The sequence below is a fragment of the Nansenia antarctica genome (genome assembly GCF_963989245.1).
Source record: "Nansenia antarctica genome assembly, chromosome: 9".
Classification (NCBI taxonomy): Eukaryota; Metazoa; Chordata; class Actinopteri; order Argentiniformes; family Microstomatidae; genus Nansenia; species Nansenia antarctica.
The window spans coordinates 5,981,757-5,999,646 of NC_137679.1; the positions used below are offsets into that span (position 1 = coordinate 5,981,757).

A 17,890-nucleotide genomic window follows, 5' to 3' on the forward strand; every position below is an offset into this window, starting at 1 on the left:
CACTCAATATTTAAGAACCATGCAGTAGATGAGGATATAGTCACTTTTACAGTTAAAGCTAGATTACAGGTCCTCCCAACTAGACTCAATCTCTCTCTGTGGTACCCTAACACATTCTCTCCCCACTGTCTGCACCATGATCAGAATTCAATCACTGAGTCCCTGTCACATATTCTGAATGGCTGCTTTGTATATAAAGGCATGTACATCGCTAGGCATGATAGAATTGTTGACTTGCTAGTTGTTCAACCTGTGCAATAATGAATATGACTATTTTTCAAATGTTGCAGCCAATACACCAGATGTTGTTGTCGATGAGGACAGTAGAGAGGTCATCATTTTGGAAGTGGGTTGCGCGTTTGACTACAGCCTAGAAGAGGCCTTTCTTACCAAAGTTGTGAAGTACCATCCACTCAAAGATGCCATTGTACAGCTTGGGTACAAATGTAAATTATTAGTGTTTATATTTGGAAGCCTTGGTAATGTCCACAGACTAGTCGTCAGGGGGTTGCAGATGGCAGGAATTCCCAAGCCTAAAGCAAAGGCCGTGGCAAAATTCTGCTCAATATCTGCAATAATTGGCAGCCGCCACATACGGAGGAGACGCTGCTACCTGTACCCATAGACAGATTGTAAAGCTTGGATTATCGAGTGTCCTATGCTGGTGCAACTAATACTGTTTGTGTTCAAGAATTTTATTGTAAAATGTGAACGCAAATAAAGATATTAAATGTGTGTGTGTGTGTGTGTGTGTGTGTGTGTGTGTGTGTGTCTGTGTGTGTGTGTGTGTGTGTGTGTGTGTGTGTGTGTATGCCCCTGGCTGTGCCTGCACATCTGTTCCAGCATGGAGTCCTCATTACCCCCCGTGGCTCCACATTACCAGACCTACAGAGACCTACAGAGAGGCTGGCCAGGAGGAGAGGCTAGGGAGGCTAGCCAGGGGGGCTAGGGTGGGGAGGAGAGGAGAGGCTAGGGAGGCTAGCCTGGGGAGGAGAGGAGAGGCTAGGGAGGCTAGCCAGGGGAGGAGAGGAGAGGCTAGGGAGGCTAGCCAGGGGAGGAGAGGAGAGGCTAGGGAGGCTAGGCAGGGGAGGAGAGGAGAGGCTAGGGAGGCTAGCCAGGGGAGGAGAGGAGAGGAGAGGCTAGGGAGGCTAGCCAGGGGAGGAGAGGAGAGGCTAGGGAGGCTAGCCAGGGGAGGAGAGGAGAGGAGAGGCTAGGGAGGCTAGCCTGGGGAGGAGAGCCTAGGGAGGCTAGCCAGGGGAGGAGAGGCTACTCTGAACACGCGACTGAGACACTCAGGACATGAACCTACGCCTCCGGAGCTGCTTTCATACTGAGGAACCGTATCCAGGCTCAAAGAGCTCAGCTAGACGTTATTCACCAAAGCAACAACCTCCCTTAGAGACACAGACACTGCTTCTATCAGCGCCCAGAGATCCCCTCAGCTCCCCTTCACACTGCTTCTATCAGCGCCCAAAGATCCCCTCAGCTCCCCTTCACACTGCTTCTATCAGCGCCCAGATATCCCCTCAGCTCCCCTTCACACTGCTTCTATCAGCGCCCAGAGATCCCCTCAGCTCCCCTTAACACTGCTTCTATCAGCGCCCAGAGATCCCCTCAGCTCCCCTTCACACTGCTTCTATCAGCGCCCAGAGATCCCCTCAGCTCCCCTCAGCAGACAGGATGTTCTCTATGTACAGGAACCCTGTGAGCAGAGTGTGTGTTGGTTAGAGAGTGTGTGTGTTGGGTAGAGAGAGTGTGTTGGTTAGAGAGAGTGTGTTAGTTAGAGAGTGTGTGTTGGTTAGAGAGAGTGTGTGTTGGTTAGAGAGTGTGTGTTGGTTAGAGAGTGTGTGTTGGTTAGAGAGAGTGTGTGTTGGTTAGAGAGTGTGTGTTGGTTAGAGAGAGTGTGTGTTGGTTAGAGAGTGTGTGTTGGTTAGAGAGTGTGTGTTGGGTAGAGAGTGTGTGTTGGTTAGAGAGTGTGTGTTGGTTAGAGAGTGTGTGTTGGTTAGAGAGTGTGTGTTGGTTAGAGAGTGTGTGTGTTGGGTAGAGAGAGTGTGTGTTGGTTAGAGACTGGCTGCTACTGCAGAGAACTGTAATGAATTGAATCAGATCAGAGTGGGAGGTTGTTTTGTCTGTAATCAATGGATGTTCTCTCTAGATAGGCCTAATAGCTGCCTTTATATTCAGAGCACACACACACACACACACACACTCACACACACACACACACACACACACACACTCGCACACACACATATCCATACACACACAAACATACACTTGCGCATACACCCTGCATAACAATGAGCCTCTGATTTCTACCTCCACCAGCCTCCCACTGTTCCACAACTTGCCCTCTCCTCCACCCCCCTCCCCTCCCCTCCCCTCTCCTCTCCTCTCCTCTCCTCTCCTCCCCTCTCCTCTCCTCTCCTCTCCTCTCCTCTCCTCCCCTCTCCTCCCGAGGTGTACGCTGATCCCTAGTTACGTACGTTAACAAGATCTAACGGTTCTCTTCTCTCTCTCCGCAGGGTGTGCTACTAGAGACAGGAGGAGACGGAACACACCGGAGCGACGGTGTTAATTATCAGATCTCCACGGCTACAGGCGCCATGGAAGCCCACGTCTGTGTGAAACAGAGCGAGCAGCGTTAGCAGCACGACACGTTCTGGTTCTTGATCACCTGAGAACGTCTGTCAGGAAATAGAATGCGTTCCTCAGAACCGGTCCTTCAGCCCAACACCAGGAGCTGCTCAGCTCCTCTCTGATCTCTGGGCAGTTTGTTCCTGTCTGACTTCCTGTTCTGTTCCTGTCTGACTTCCTGTTCTGTTCTGAACGTGAAACTCTGTCTCTTCTGTCTCTCTGTCAGATGAGAACAAGCCAATTAGGAAGCCGCTAACATGTTAAACGGGTGCTATCATCTCACAAAGGGCTGGTTTGATCACCGACGACACAATTAAGACTCCGAACACGCAAGAAACAGAATCACACACATACACACAGAATCACACACACACACACACACGCACCTCTCAAAAGAAATCCACCATCAAGGCCAGCCAGAATCTAACCCTGAAACACAGCAGCGTGTTATCTGACATGTAGAACAACAGTCTGACTGCTCTCCTGAACTTCATTAGCATTACTACTACTGATGCAACGAGAGGCAAGACCACAGCGCACAGATACAAAGTAGGCCAGGGTGGTTTAACACGCTGAGAACAAAAGAATCTGACTGAAGGTCAACGGAGCAATTATGAAGCAGAACGATCTGAAAGAAAAAAACGAAAAAACGATCTCACTAAATAAAAGCCAAAAACCTGAGGCTTACCAAAATCAACAGTTTGGAACATCGTTAAAAGAGGAAGAGAGCGTGGCCTGGGGTGGTCCCGTGGTCTAGCACCGTGGTCAGCACCGCACACATATGCGCCCATGTCGGCATGGGTTTGAATCCAGCCCCTGCCCTGCTGATATGCCCTCTCCTCCTTACTTTCCTGTCTACCTTCACTCTCTCTATCCACTAAAAATGAAAAATATGAATGCCCCTGTGGGGAGCATGGCGCGTTCTGGCCTGCAGAGGGAGCCAGACTGTCATTGGAGGGGGGATGATGAGCTGATTACGGACAGGTGTCAGTGATCAGACTCGTTATCCTAATGGTCTATTTAACCTGTGTGTGTTTGTTCCCTCGGGAGAGTGAAGGAGGCGGTGAAAACCGATCGCGAGAGCGAACCACACAGGGAGAACCTGTCAAACCGAGAGAGAGAGAGAGAGAGCTGTGGCGAGGACCAGCGAGATCCCGAAAGGGGGAGTGGTGCCGAGAGCCAGGCGGCTGAACAAAGTCCCGAAAGGGGAAGCAGCGGCAGAGAGAGAGAGCGCTGTGCGAGGAGCGAACAGGACCCGAGAGGGGGTGTGTCGCGGAGAAGCGCACAGCGGACCGAGTCACGAAAGGGGACGCAGCGGGCGTGACGGAAGTGACGGCCGCACGCTGGACTTATTCTTTATTCTTTATTATTTTCAAAGACCAGCTCAGAACGTCAGTGACGTTGCTGAGCCGTGCTGTATCGAAATAAAAACATATTTACAGCTGTTCCTCTGTGTCGACCTCCCTCTGTGCCTAGAGACCCTTACAGCCCCACCCGTTTAAAAGAGAAACAAAGCACTGGTTAGCTCACTAACAGGCTGGTCGTCCAAGGAAGACGTGTGTAGAGAGGATGATGACATCCACAGGCCATGTCACCATGACTACATCCACAGGTCTCGTCACGACATCCACAGGTCACGACCACTCACACACACTTAAAAGGACACACACACACAGGCACACACACACGCCGACACGCACGCACACACACACACACACGCACACACACACACACACACACACACACATTCGCACACAGGCACACCCACACACACCCACATTCACACACAGGCACACACACACCCACATTCGCACACAGGCACACTAACACTCAAACTCACACACACGAACACGCACACTTACACTCACACTCACACCCACTCACTCCACTCTCACACTGTTGCGCGTACGCACGCACACACCAAGGACAGAAACCTCATTAAGATAAGGAGAGATGGCCGGGGTGATAAAGCTTCACTCACACACACAGTAACACTTCCTGTCTGGCTTATCTGGGCTCTCATAGAGACAGAGAAAGAGAACTATAAAACTAATTACACCGCTCCCCAAGCCCTCACACACACAAACACACTCTCTCTCTCTCTCTCTCTCTCTCTCTCTCTCTCTCACCCCCCCCCCACACACACACACACACACACACACACATAAATCATTACAAATCATGATTGTTGAAATTGGAGCATTGTATTAAATAATGACATGCTTGATGTGTTCGGAGGGTCACTGGTTAGAAGGTAATTCACTATTGTTTGGAGTAATCGTCATGGTGATTGGGGTAACAACAGTGGACACACGCATGCACGCACGCACGCACGCACGCACGCACGCACGCACGCACGCACACACACACACACACACACACACACACACACCCACAGACACACACACACACACACACCCACAGACACACACACACAAATACAAACACACACACACACACACACACACAGATGAACTGAGTCTATCTGTAGGAGTCTATCTGTGGGAGTCAAGACTCGTGACAACAAGACAAGGGAGTCTATCTGTGGGAGTCCATCGAGGAAGGCCTGAGAGGAAGCCAGGGTACTAAGTACCTTCTCTTCCAGTTGTTTGTAGTGTTGCTGTCTTCTCTAGTCACTCCGGTCTACTGAGTGCGCTTAGCTACTCCTAGTTCTGTTGGTTCTTTAGCCCTCTTCCCCTCTACAGACTTTTATCACAATGTGCTTTCTCCCTATCCCTGTTCTTCTGACACTCAGGAGGACACCTAGATGCTACATCCCATCTCGCAACCCTTCCAATCTCATCTACCCACCTCTTTCTACTGACCATGACTTTATCGCCGCAGGGGGTCTCTGGAATTGCCAGTCGGCGGTCCGGAAAGCTGACGCTATCTCAGCTTATGCATCTCTTATGGCCCTCAATTTCCTTGCTCTCACTGAAACCTGGATCACACCAGAAAACACAGCTACACCGGCAGCCCTCTCTGCCGCCTACTCCTTTTCTCATTCCCCTAGACCAGGGGTCGGCAATTAGTTAAATTAATAAATTCCCCCAAAAAATTGAGCCGCTAGATGGCGGGCCCGAACATAATCAAAGGCTAATTTAAGTAATTGATTGTTAAAAAATGTGACACGTTCTAATGCTTTGACTTTTCTTTCGAAAAATGTACACATCGCTAGTCAACTAACACAGCTTGTTTTGTGAGCCTGCTAACAATGTAAAGTAGTGTTCTAGTTAACTAGGTAGCAGTCCAATCCATTTCGCTGCAGTATTTTGGCTTGACTAGCGAGTTTGTGTTGTGATTCTCAACAACGTTGAAACGTAGTTTCACCCTTTTCCATAGTTTTGAATAATAAATGTGTGGACTCACGATGTATCGCAGCCTAACTTATTCTAATAATTATTTAACATAGTTTTATTCTGAATTATTCCCCCCTCCTCCCACACAAGGTCACATTATTTATTATTGGATTGGTTGTTTGCGTGTCGGGTGAAGTTAGCTAAACATTTAACCTGCTAGCTAGCAAGAGAAAACATCATGTCACTCTCCAAAGGTCTAAAGAGGAAAGTTGACGGTGAAAACAGGGCATTTAAAGAGGAATGGACAGCGAACTATACGTTCATCCTACCTGGTTTCATCAACGCAAAGCCGTTGTGAGACTCACATTTTCCGTGCTCACAATGTTCCCTTTCTATACATGCGAGTCGTCCTTTTCCTCAACAAATGTGATAAAGACGCACGAGAGGAATCGATTGATGCATAAAAATAAAAATAAACTGCCTGCGGATTAAAGTGACGTCAATATCACCAGATATCAAGCAAATAGTGACCGATGGGAGATGCCACTTTTCACATTAAGTGAGTACCAAGCCTGTCGTTATTGTATTTAATAACCTAATTGTATTTTGTATATTTTGAATGAATGGCTTATGGCTCATTGTACTTATTATCCCTAATAGCACGTTTGCTCTGTCGTTTCAGGAGCATAGGCCTACCACCACTTTTGCGCCGATTTTGTTGTCAATGTTTTTCAGAAAATTAAACAGAATTTGCTTTGTTACTGATCATATGTGTGTTGCAGTAACATACGTAAACATTACGTTTGAATGATTTAATGAGCTGATGTTATTTTTTTCAAACCACACACCGCATGTTGGCTATTTCAGCACCACGCCTTGTCCACCTACTTATGATTCACTCTGAGGGGTTCAGGGTCAGTGCGCTTCGGTGCACCCCGCTGCCTGATTGTCTGTCCCTGTGTCATTCACTCTCAACATGAATAAAAGTACAATAAGCATTATTCAGGTGGAGGTAGATTCTCTATTCGGACATTATAGGCGCGGTGTGGGACTGTCGGTCCGATATTGTAAAAAAAAAAGAAAAAAAAAGTGGATTCTCAAAATAATCTGCTGGGCCAAATATTATTGGTGCCGGGCCAGCAATGGCCCACGGGCCGCCTATTGCCGACCCCTGCCCTAGACCCTCTGGTCAAAGGGGGAGGCACAGGACTCCTCATCTCGCCCAAGTGGTCACATACTGTCCTTCCCCTGGCACACTTGTCTATATCCTCCTTTGAATTTCATGCTGCTTTTGTCTCCTCCCCGGTCAAACTCCACAATGTTGTCATCTATCGCCCCCCAGGCCAACTCGGTGACTTCCTAGGTGAGATGGATGGCCTTCTCAGCTCTTTCCCTGATGATGGCACTCCGCTCGTACTACTAGGTGACTTCAATTTCCAATCTGAGAAGCTTCTCTCATCTGGAGTACTTGACCTTCTCCTCTCCTTCGGCCTTACCCTGTCCCCCTCTCCTCCGACTCATAAGGCAGGCAATCAGCTCGACCTTGTCTTCACCAGATCTTCCCACACTTCCAACCTTACCGTTACCCCTCTTCCAGTTTCTGATCACCACTTTATATCCTTCTCCCTTCCCCTCAAAACTTCCTCTTCCCTCTCAGCCTCTAACCACTTAAGACCCTCTCGTCGTAACCTACGTACCCTGTCCCCCATCACCCTCTCTTCTTCTGTCCTATCCTCCCTACCCTCTGTCGAATCCTTCTCCCTTCTATCCACTGATGCGGCATCCTCAACCCTCCTGTCCGCTCTCACCTCATCCTTCGACACCCTCTGTCCACTAACCTTGAAGCCAGCTCGATCCTCTCCTCGAGCTCCCTGGCTCTCTGAAACGCTACATGCTTGTAGACTAGAGCTCAGAGCAGCTGAGAGGAAATGGAGAAAAACTGGCCTTTCTGATGACCTTAACCTCTATCACTCTCTCCTTGCCAACTACGCCTCCTCTGCATCAGCTGCTAAAGCATCCTACTATCATTCCAAAATACATTCTTCTGCCTCTAATCCTAGAAAACTGTTCTCCACTTTCTCTTCACTCCTTAATCCACCTCCTCCCCCTCCTCCTTCCTCCCTATCCGCCGATGACTTTGTCACCTACTTTGAAAAAAAGGTGGACGACATCAGCAGCACCTTTTCCCCCCCACCTCTCCCTCCTCCCACTAACAATGCTAACACCCCTTCCAAACTCTCTCCTCGACACTCGGTCTCTGGATTGTCATCTTTTTCCCCCCTCTCCCCCGATGAGATTCTCACACTTATCACATCAAAGCGGGCAACCACATGCCCTCTTGATCTCATCCCCTCCCCCCTTCTCCAATCCATTTCCGCCGACATCCTTCCTTACCTTACCACCCTAATCAACTCCTCCCTATCCACAGGATCTGTCCCAGCGGCCTTCAAAATAGCCAGAGTCAAGCCTCTCCTCAAGAAACCTACCCTTGACCCATCATCTGTCCACAATTACAGACCTGTATCCCTTCTCTCCTTCCCTTCCAAAACCCTTGAACGCGCGGCATCTAAACAACTGACTGACTATTTCCGGAAGATGGATCACTTAGACCCCCACCAATCCGGCTTCAAGGCTGGGCATTCCACTGAGACTGCGCTCCTTGCTGCCACGGAAGCCCTCCACTCTGCCCAAGCTTCCTCCCTCTCCTCTGTTCTCATTCTCCTTGACCTGTCTGCTGCCTTCGACACAGTCAATCACCAGATCCTTCTCTCCATCCTCTCAGACCTGGGCATCTCTGGCACCGCACACTCCTGGTTTTCTTCCTACCTGGCGGGCCGCTCCTACCAGGTGACCTGGAGAGAATCGCTATCTTCTCCACGAACCCTCTCCACTGGAGTACCCCAGGGTTCTGTCCTAGGGCCCCTACTTTTCTCCCTCTACACCAAGTCTCTTGGCTCGGTAATCTCTTCACATGGGCTCTCCTACCACAGCTACGCAGACGACACTCCACTCTTCCTGTCCTTCCCCCCGTCTGATGTACACGTGGCAACCCGTATCTCAGCATGTCTCGCTGACATTTCAACTTGGATGGCTGACCACCATCTCAAGCTCAATCTTAACAAGACCGAGCTCCTCTTCATTCCCGGGAAAGCCTGCCCTCTCCAAGACTTCTCCATCACAGTGGAGAACTCTACTGTAACCCCCTCCCTGAGAGCCAAGAACCTTGGAGTGATCCTGGATAACCGACTATCCTGTGCGGAGAACATTGCAGCAACGGCTCGCTCCTGCAGATTCTTCCTCTACAACATCAGAAGGATACGACCATTCCTTACCAGAGAGGCAGCGCAACTCTTGACCCAGGCACTGGTCATCTCCCGCCTGGATTACTGCAATGTACTCCAGGCTGGGCTCCCCGCTTCAGCGATTAGACCTCTGCAGCTCATCCAGAAAGCTGCTGCCCGGCTGGTATTCAACCTCCCCATATATTCGCATGTCACCCCTCTTCTTCGCACCCTGCACTGGCTCCCGATAGCAGCTCGCATCAGATTCAAGACCCTGGTGCTTGCATACCAGGCAGCTAAAGGGACAGCCCCTGCCTACCTGAAGGAAATGGTAACCCCCCAAACCCCTGCCCGCTCACTCCGCTCCTCCACCTCGGCTGGCCGACTGGCCCCACCTCCTCTACACAGCAGTCGGGCTGCCCGATCACGTCTCTTCACAACACTGGCTCCCCGCTGGTGGAATGAGCTCCCCACGGCTGTCAGAACGGCAGAGTCACTACCCATCTTCCGTCGTAGACTGAAGACCCATCTCTTCAGGTTACATCTTAACTGCTCCTCCTGAGACATCTTCTGACCCTCACCACTACGTCTCCTAAAGACACCCGCTTTCCCCTCTACTGTGTCCCTAAGAACTTCTATTGCCCCCCTTGTACTGTTTCTCCAGTAAAATAAATAAATAAATAAAAGGTTTTAGTAGCAGGCGATAGGGAGAAGGTTTTTCCTTCTATAAGTGGCCCCGGGCCCGAGCTAGATTACTCTTCCTGCAACGAATGGTGGATTGCTGATTCACATGCTTAGTATTCAAATGTATTGATTGTAAGTCGCTTTGGAATAAGGCGTCTGCTAAATGCCAAAAATGTAAATGTAAATGTAACTGCACAAAGTTCTCTCTCAGAGACAGTGAGCTCCACTCTGTCATCTGAAACCTCAGCTGGTGTTTGACGGCTTGAGTGCGAATGTTGACTGTCTGAGGTTGGATCAGAATGTTGACTGTCTGAGGTTGGACCAGAATGTTGACTGTCTGAGGTTGGACCAGAATGTTGACTGTCTGAGGTTGGACCAGAATGTTGACTGTCTGAGGTTGGAGATCAGAATGTTGACTGTCTGAGGTTGGACCAGAATGTTGACTGTCTGAGTTTGGATCAGAATGTTGACTGTCTGAGTTTGGATCAGAATGTTGACTGTCTGAGGTTGGATCAGAATGTTGACTGTCTGAGGTTGGATCAGAATGTTGACTGTCTGAGTTTGGATCAGAATGTTGACTGTCTGAGGTTGGACCAGAATGTTGACTGTCTGAGTTTGGATCAGAATGTTGACTGTCTGAGGTTGGACCAGAATGTTGACTGTCTGAGGTTGGACCAGGGGTGGTCTGCTGGTCTGCAGGAGGGCTGGGAGTCTGGCTTGTGATGTCTGATCGATGAAGCACTTACACTCATTGAAATACTAGAGCCAGACATGGCCAATGGATCACAGAGATGTGGATAGGATCAGATGGTTTTATCTGTCCATGATGGATGGAAGTTAAAATGTGCACAAAATGTGACAGCAGCTGGTGAAACCGGGAACAAGTTGCCAATCAATCAACATGTTCAGACTTTTATTCTGAAAAATGTAAATAAAACATCAGCGTTGTTGAAAATCAATGACACAAGCCAAAACATTGCAATGCGATGGACTCGGTGAGTAATTCCCACTACTACCTAGTTAGTGTAGAGTAGTGAGTAATCCCCACTACTACCTAGTTAGAGTAGAGTAGTGGGGATTACTCACAGAGTCCAGTGCGTTGCAATGATTTGGCTTGACTAGCGAGTGTGTCATTGATTTTCAACAACGTTTACATTTGTCTGAATAAATGTCATTATTCAAACATTTTGATTGGTCGGTGGCAACTTGTTCCAGGTTTCCCCAGCTGCTGTCACAGATGGCAGGTCTGGTAATCAGTGTTGGCGTTGGCGGCGGAGCTGAGATGCCAGCGCTGTTTTCAGAGGCAGAATTATTCAGCTGCAGTTATGACCTTTGACCTGCTCGTTGTCTAGAACTTTCTTCTTCTGCCACTCCTCCTCCCACCTGAGTGCAGGTGAGACTCCCAGCTGTGTGGTAATGTCACCTGAGTGCAGGTGAGACTCCCAGCTGTGTGGTACTGTCACCTGAGTGCAGGTGAGACTCCCAGCTGTGTAGTAATGTCACCTGAGTGCAGGTGAGACTCCCAGCTGTGTGGTAATGTCACCTGAGTGCAGGTGAGACTCCCAGCTGTGTGGTAATGTCACCTGAGTGCAGGTGAGACTCCCAGCTGTGTGGTAATGTCACCTGAGTGCAGGTGAGACTCCCAGCTGTGTGGTAATGTCACCTGAGTGCAGGTGAGACTCCCAGCTGTGTGGTAATGTCACCTGAGTGCAGGTGAGACTCCCAGCTGTGTGGTAATGTCACCTGAGTGCAGGTGAGACTCCCAGCTGTGTGGTAATGTCACCTGAGTGCAGGTGAGACTCCCAGCTGTGTGGTAATGTCACCTGAGCGCAGAATGATTCAGAACTGCCATTCGTTTGCCAGCTGTTGCTTCAGCTGAAAGTACAGGCCATTAAGATGCTTTTTGACTTGTGTCGGGAACTTAAATGCCCCGCCTGTGTTTCCCCCGGGGGACAATTAAACCGGTGCACTTCCTTGACAAATGAAGTAAGAAAAGACAATTTATTCAATTTATTTTTGGTGATTCAAAAAATCACCAAAAAAAGATAATTAATATGATTTTCTGACAGCGTTCCATTTTCGTCAAGCGTCTGATCCTGCTGCTTTGATGTTGTTTTTAAAGCCGTCTCTCAGGCTGTCACAGAGAGGAAGGTGCTGAATAAAGAGACACGCTGAGACGTATTTAAATAACGACGACAGCGCCTGGGTTTCACTCCACTAAACCATCTAAAAGCACTTAACCAGAGACTCTGGCTCTGCAGGCTGCTCTATTGTCTGAAGACCCAACAGCCTCAAACACGCCTGTTCTCTCTACACACGCCTGTTCTCTCTACACACGCCTGTTCTCTCTACACACGCCTGTTCTCTCTACACACGCCTGTTCTCTCTACACACGCCTGTTCTCTCTACACACGCCTGTTCTCTCTACACACGCCTGTTCTCTCTACACACGCCTGTTCTCTCTACACGCCTGTTCTCTCTACACACGCCTGTTCTCTCTACACACGCCTGTTCTCTCTACACACGCCTGTTCTCTCTACACACGCCTGTTCTCTCTACACACGCCTGTTCTCTCTACACACGCCTGTTCTCTCTACACACGCCTGTTCTCTCTACACACGCATGTTCTCTCTACACACGCCTGTTCTCTCTACACACGCCTGTTCTCTCTACACACGCCTGTTCTCTCTACACACGCCTGTTCTCTCTACACACGCCTGTTCTCTCTACACACGCATGTTCTCTCTACACACGCCTGTTCTCTCTACACACGCCTGTTCTCTCTACACACGCCTGTTCTCTCTACACACGCATGTTCTCTCTACACACGCCTGTTCTCTCTACACACGCCTGTTCTCTCTACACACGCCTGTTCTCTCTACACACGCCTGTTCTCTCTACACACGCCTGTTCTCTCTACACACGCCTGTTCTCTCTACACACGCCTGTTCTCTCTACAGGAAGACGTGCTCAAGCACAGACACTGTGGAAAAGAACAGAAAAGACAAGTGATCACCTTGAACAGACTATTCAACGTTGTGTGTGTGTGTTGAATGTGTGTGTGTTGAATGTGTGTGTGTTGAATGTGTGTGTGTGCATTGAGTGTGTGTGTGTGTGTGTGTGTGTGTGCGTGTTGAATGTGTGTGTCTGTGGGTGGGTGAGTGTGTGTGTGTGGGTTGGTGAGTGTGTGTGTGTGTGGGTGAGTGTGCGTTTCCATGGCCAGGGTCTTGAAAAGCACAGTCACGTGAAGCATGTGAAGGACTCGTTGAAGGAGAAGAAAGAGTGATGTCAGGTGGAGGAGAGGGATGAGTGATGTGAGGTGAAGGAGAGGAATGAGTGATGAGCGCAGAGAGCTCCTTGAGGGAACGGCCCTTCACAGGAAACACTGCTGCCTCTCTCCTGTACCGTCTTGAGACTGGATGATTGACAGGTTGCAGGACTTGAACCGTCACAGTACGACTCAGCTGGGTGTGACCTGGAGCCTGAAGAGCATCGTTCACCAACCGCCTCCGCTACAGGACACCATGTAATCCTGCTCTAGACCACTGTAGCCCACCGAGCTAAAGCCACTACAGGACACCATGTAATCCTGCTCTAGACCACTGTAGCCCACCGAGCTAAAGCCACTACAGGACACCATGTAATCCTGCTCTAGACCACTGTAGCCCACCGAGCTAAAGCCACTACAGGACACCATGTAATCCCCCTCTAGACCACTGTAGCCCACCGAAGCTAAAGCCACTACAGGACACTATGTAATCCTGCTCTAGACCACTGTAGCCCACCGAGCTAAAGCCACTACAGGACAGCATGTGATCCTGCTCTAGACCACTGTAGCCCACCGAGCTAAAGCCACTACAGGACACCATGTAATCCTGCTCTAGACCACTGTAGCCCACTGAGCTAAAGCCACTACAGGACACCATGTAATCCTGCTCGAGGGAGGAGGGAGGGAGGAGGGAGGGGGAGGGAGGGAGGACAGAGGGAGGGAGGACAGAGGGAGGGAGGAGGGAGGGGAGGACAGAGGGAGGGAGGAGGGAGGAGGGAGGGGAAGAGGGAGGACAAAGGGAGGGAGGAGGGAGGACAGAGGGAGGGAGGAGGGAGGGAGGACAGAGGGAGGGAGGGAGGAGGGAGGGAGGACAGAGGGAGGGAGGAGGGAGGGGAGGAGGGAGGACAGAGGGAGGGAGGGAGGACAGAGGGAGGGAGGGAGGGAGGGAGGAGGGAAGGGAGGAGGGAGGACAGAGGGAGGGAGGGAGGACAGAGGGAGGGAGGGAGGGAGGGAGGGAGGAGAGAGGGGAGGAGGGAGGGAGGAGGGAGGGGAGGAGGGAGGGAGGACAGAGGGAGGAGGGGAGGGAGGAGGGAGGGAGGAGAGGAGGGAGGGGAGGACAGAGGGAGGGAGGAGGGGAGGGAGGAGGGAGGGAGGACAGAGGGAGGGAGGAGGGAGGGGAGGAGGGAGGGAGGACAGAGGGAGGGAGGAGGGAGGGAGGACAGAGGGAGGACAGAGGGAGGGAGGAGGGAGGGAGGGAGGGGAGAGGGGGAGGTGGCTCTCTGGGTTCATGTAAACGGTGTGATGTCCTTGTGCGTAACAGGGCAGATCAATACTCCATCAGACACTTCCTCCCCACAACCCAGCTGGCCCCCGCAGCCCATGGCAGCTCCACAGCTGAGCCCACGGGCCTCTGAATATCAGAGAGAGACAGTGTGTGGGTGTGTGTGTGTGTGTGTGTGTGTGTGTGTGTGTGTGTGTGTGCATGTGCTGTCGAGAATGTCGCTGACATGGACCTCCTTCCATGTGATGACGAACCGTTAGAGGTCATTAGGCCAGAGACACCTGAGCCCCAAAGCCAGTTTCTCAGACCTCAGACCACCCAACCCCCCCCCCCCCCACATGGAGCTGTCCACCGGGGACGAGACATAGTGGTTTGGTTTATGAACCAGAGACGGATGTTGAAACCATGAGCCTGTCTGATCCTGAGACTGAGGGCGAGGGGTCAGTAACACTCAGAGACACCGAGTCAGATCAGATCTGCCAGATGGATCACCAGCAGGGGAACCAATGATCCACAGTCATGACCTGGATGAACACTCTCCTGCTACCCCCAGAAGAGACGACCCTGCTCCCAAGAGATCACTGTCCTGCTACCCCCAGAAGAGACGACCGTGCTCCCCAGAGATCACTGTCCTGCTACCCCCAGAAGAGACGACCCTGCTCCCTAGAGATCACTGTCCTGCTAGCCCCAGAAGATGAGGTGGAGCGGCCAGAGCAACAGCCACCCTCACCAGAGGTCACCAGAGGTCACTCTGCCACCGTCAGAGGGACACACAGAACAGAGAAGGGAAACTCCCCGATTAGCTTTTAGCCATTAGCCATGCTGGCTGTTGAGGCAGCCATCTTGGCAGCCATCTAGGAGGGGAGAGGAGGGGAGAGGAGAGGAGAGGTAGGGAGGGGAGAAGAGAGGAGAGGAGAGGAGAGGAGGGGAGGGGAGGGGAGAAGAGAGGAGAGGAGAGCGGAGAAGAGAGGAGAGGTGGGGAGAGGAGAGGGGAGGGGAGGGGAGGCGAGATTCTTACGATTAATAATAATAATAATAATAATTAATAATAATAATAAGAAGAAGAATTGGCTGATATGGGTTCATGAGAGAGCGAGATATTGTATGGATTACTCTCTCTCCCCCCAGAAACAGTATAACTGGAGATGCAACAGTTCAGTCAACGGTCACTCCGCCGGGACCTAATACCTGGAGTCGTGGGGTGTACGGGACACACGTATCTGAGACCCAAAAGGCTGATCATAGATGATCTCTCCTGGCCAATGATTAGAGTGATCCCAGCCAGGCTGTAGACTTAGAGGGTTTCTCACTCAATAATACCTCAGCCTCAGAGCTGGATTATGTCTGGAGCCGACTTCCCTTGTGTTGGGGAAGTGAAACCGAGGCCCTCGACCAGGGCTGGTTTAGACTCTGAGGAAACAGGCTGGTTTAGACTGAGGAAACAGGCTGGTTTAGACTCTGAGGAAACAGGCTGGTTTAGACTGAGGAAACAGGCTGGTTTAGACTGAGGAAACAGGCTGGTTTAGACTGAGGAAACAGGCTGGTTTAGACTCTGAGGAAACAGGCTGGTTTAGACTCTGAGGAAACAGGCTGGTTTAGACTCTGAGGAAACAGGCTGGTTTAGACTCTGAGGAAACAGGCTGGTTTAGACTCTGAGGAAACAGGCTGGTTTAGACTCTGAGGAAACAGGCTGGTTTAGACTCTGAGGAAACAGGCTGGTTTAGACTCTGAGGAAGCAGGCTGGTTTAGACTCTGAGGAAACAGGCTGGTTTAGACTCTGAGGAAACAGGCTGGTTTAGACTCTGAGGAAGCAGGCTGGTTTAGACTCTGAGGAAACAGGCTGGTTTAGACTCTGAGGACACAGGCTGGTTTAGACTGAGGAAACAGGCTGGTTTAGACAGAGGAAACAGGCTGGTTTAGACTCTGAGGAAACAGGCTGGTTTAGACTCTGAGGAAACAGGCTGGTTTAGACTCTGAGGAAACAGGCTGGCAGCTGAGAGGAAACTTAAAGCGTAAGGCTGAGGCTGACTGGAACTTTGGAACTCCATTATGTTTAGATTCACAGCGGTTAGGCAGAGCTGTCGTCAACCATAAGGCCTTATTTGCCGTATCTCATGGTGGGTTACTTGTGAAGCACGGCGATAAGAGGAAGCAAGGAGAGACTTTGGGGGCGGCTGTGGCGCAGGAGGTAGAGCCGCCATCTAATGATCGCAAGGTCGGTAGATCGGCGGTTCAAGCTCCGGCTGGCCACATGTTGAAGTGTCCTTGGGCAAGACACTGAACCCCAAATTGTTCCCAGTGAGCGAGCCGGCGCCTTGCATGGTAGCTTGCCGCCATTGGTGTGTGAACGTGTGTGTGAATGGGTGAAAGAGAGGCCGTTGTAAAGCGCTTTGGATAAAGGCGCTATATAAGTGCAGTCCATTTACCATTTACATAGACAGTGAACAGCAGGGTGAATCTATCTGCCTCTAGCCTAGGTATCTATCTATTGTGCCAACAGGGTCAGACCCTTTGGTCTACAGATCCACCCTGTTAGGAGGGCCTGTACAGGGCCTTTGCTGGGAGACAGTGCATGTGTGTGTGTGTGTGTGTGTGTTTGTGTGTGTGTGTGTATTACCCCCCCCCCCCTTGCAGCTGAGCTCTGCTCTCGTCATCTCTAAAGTGGAACACGCCGGAACATTCTGACAGAGACGGAGCACAGCGGGGCGGGCGGTGGCCACACACACACACACACACACACACACACACAGGCACGTAGACGTACACACTGACACTGTTCAAACACAGAGAGCTGCTGCCAGATAGCGTACTGTAATTGAAACTAATTGGGGACAGAGCAGAACGGGAAGGCGCAGATGGGAGACGGGTCTCTGTCGATGAACACGCTCATGTTCCTCTGGTCTCTCCTGTCTCAGCATCACGTACTGAACACGCTCATGTTCCTCTGGTTTCTCCAGGCTGGGAGATGAACACGATGGGTCGATGGCTTGAACAAAGACACCTGATATGAACCAACACCCAGGGACATCTGTCACCGCTTAGGTTTAATCAGTGTGAGAGGAGGAGAGGAGGGGAGAGGAGGGAGATGAGAGGAGAGGAGGGGAGATCCTTAATATAGATAAATAACAAGATCCTAGAAGTAAGAAGAAGAAGAAGAAGAAGAAGAAGAGTATACTCCTATGACAGGACCAGGATCAGGACAGCCAAGTCTATAACAGGTGTCAAGCCTGCACACTGGGAGACACAAAACACACCAGTGATGACCTATGAGTTCATCATGAAATATTAGGCTGCACCTGTTGTGTCAAACGTTCCCGGGGTGGTCAGTGCTGCCCCCTACTGTCCTGATGGAATCGTGACAACCTGTGGGACTCAACTTGACTCAATCTCGGGATTCTGTCTGAAGAAAGTTAGACTGTTCGACCTCCTCTCCTCTCCA

At 50.7% G+C, this 17,890-nt stretch overlaps 1 protein-coding gene across 1 annotated transcript in view; it reads right to left on the reverse strand.

Moving 5' to 3' along the window:
- The window catches only part of cdh13 (cadherin 13, H-cadherin (heart)), a gene marked incomplete at both ends in the record, with an annotated part of 100,025 nt that extends 86,427 nt beyond the window's left edge, over positions 1-13,598 (reverse strand). Inside the window, one exon of the mRNA XM_080539168.1 lies at positions 13,406-13,598. Within this exon, the coding sequence (XP_080395294.1) occupies positions 13,406-13,598 (193 nt within the window). The remainder of the gene's footprint in view (positions 1-13,405) is intronic.
- Between the last annotated feature and the right edge of the window lie 4,292 nt (positions 13,599-17,890).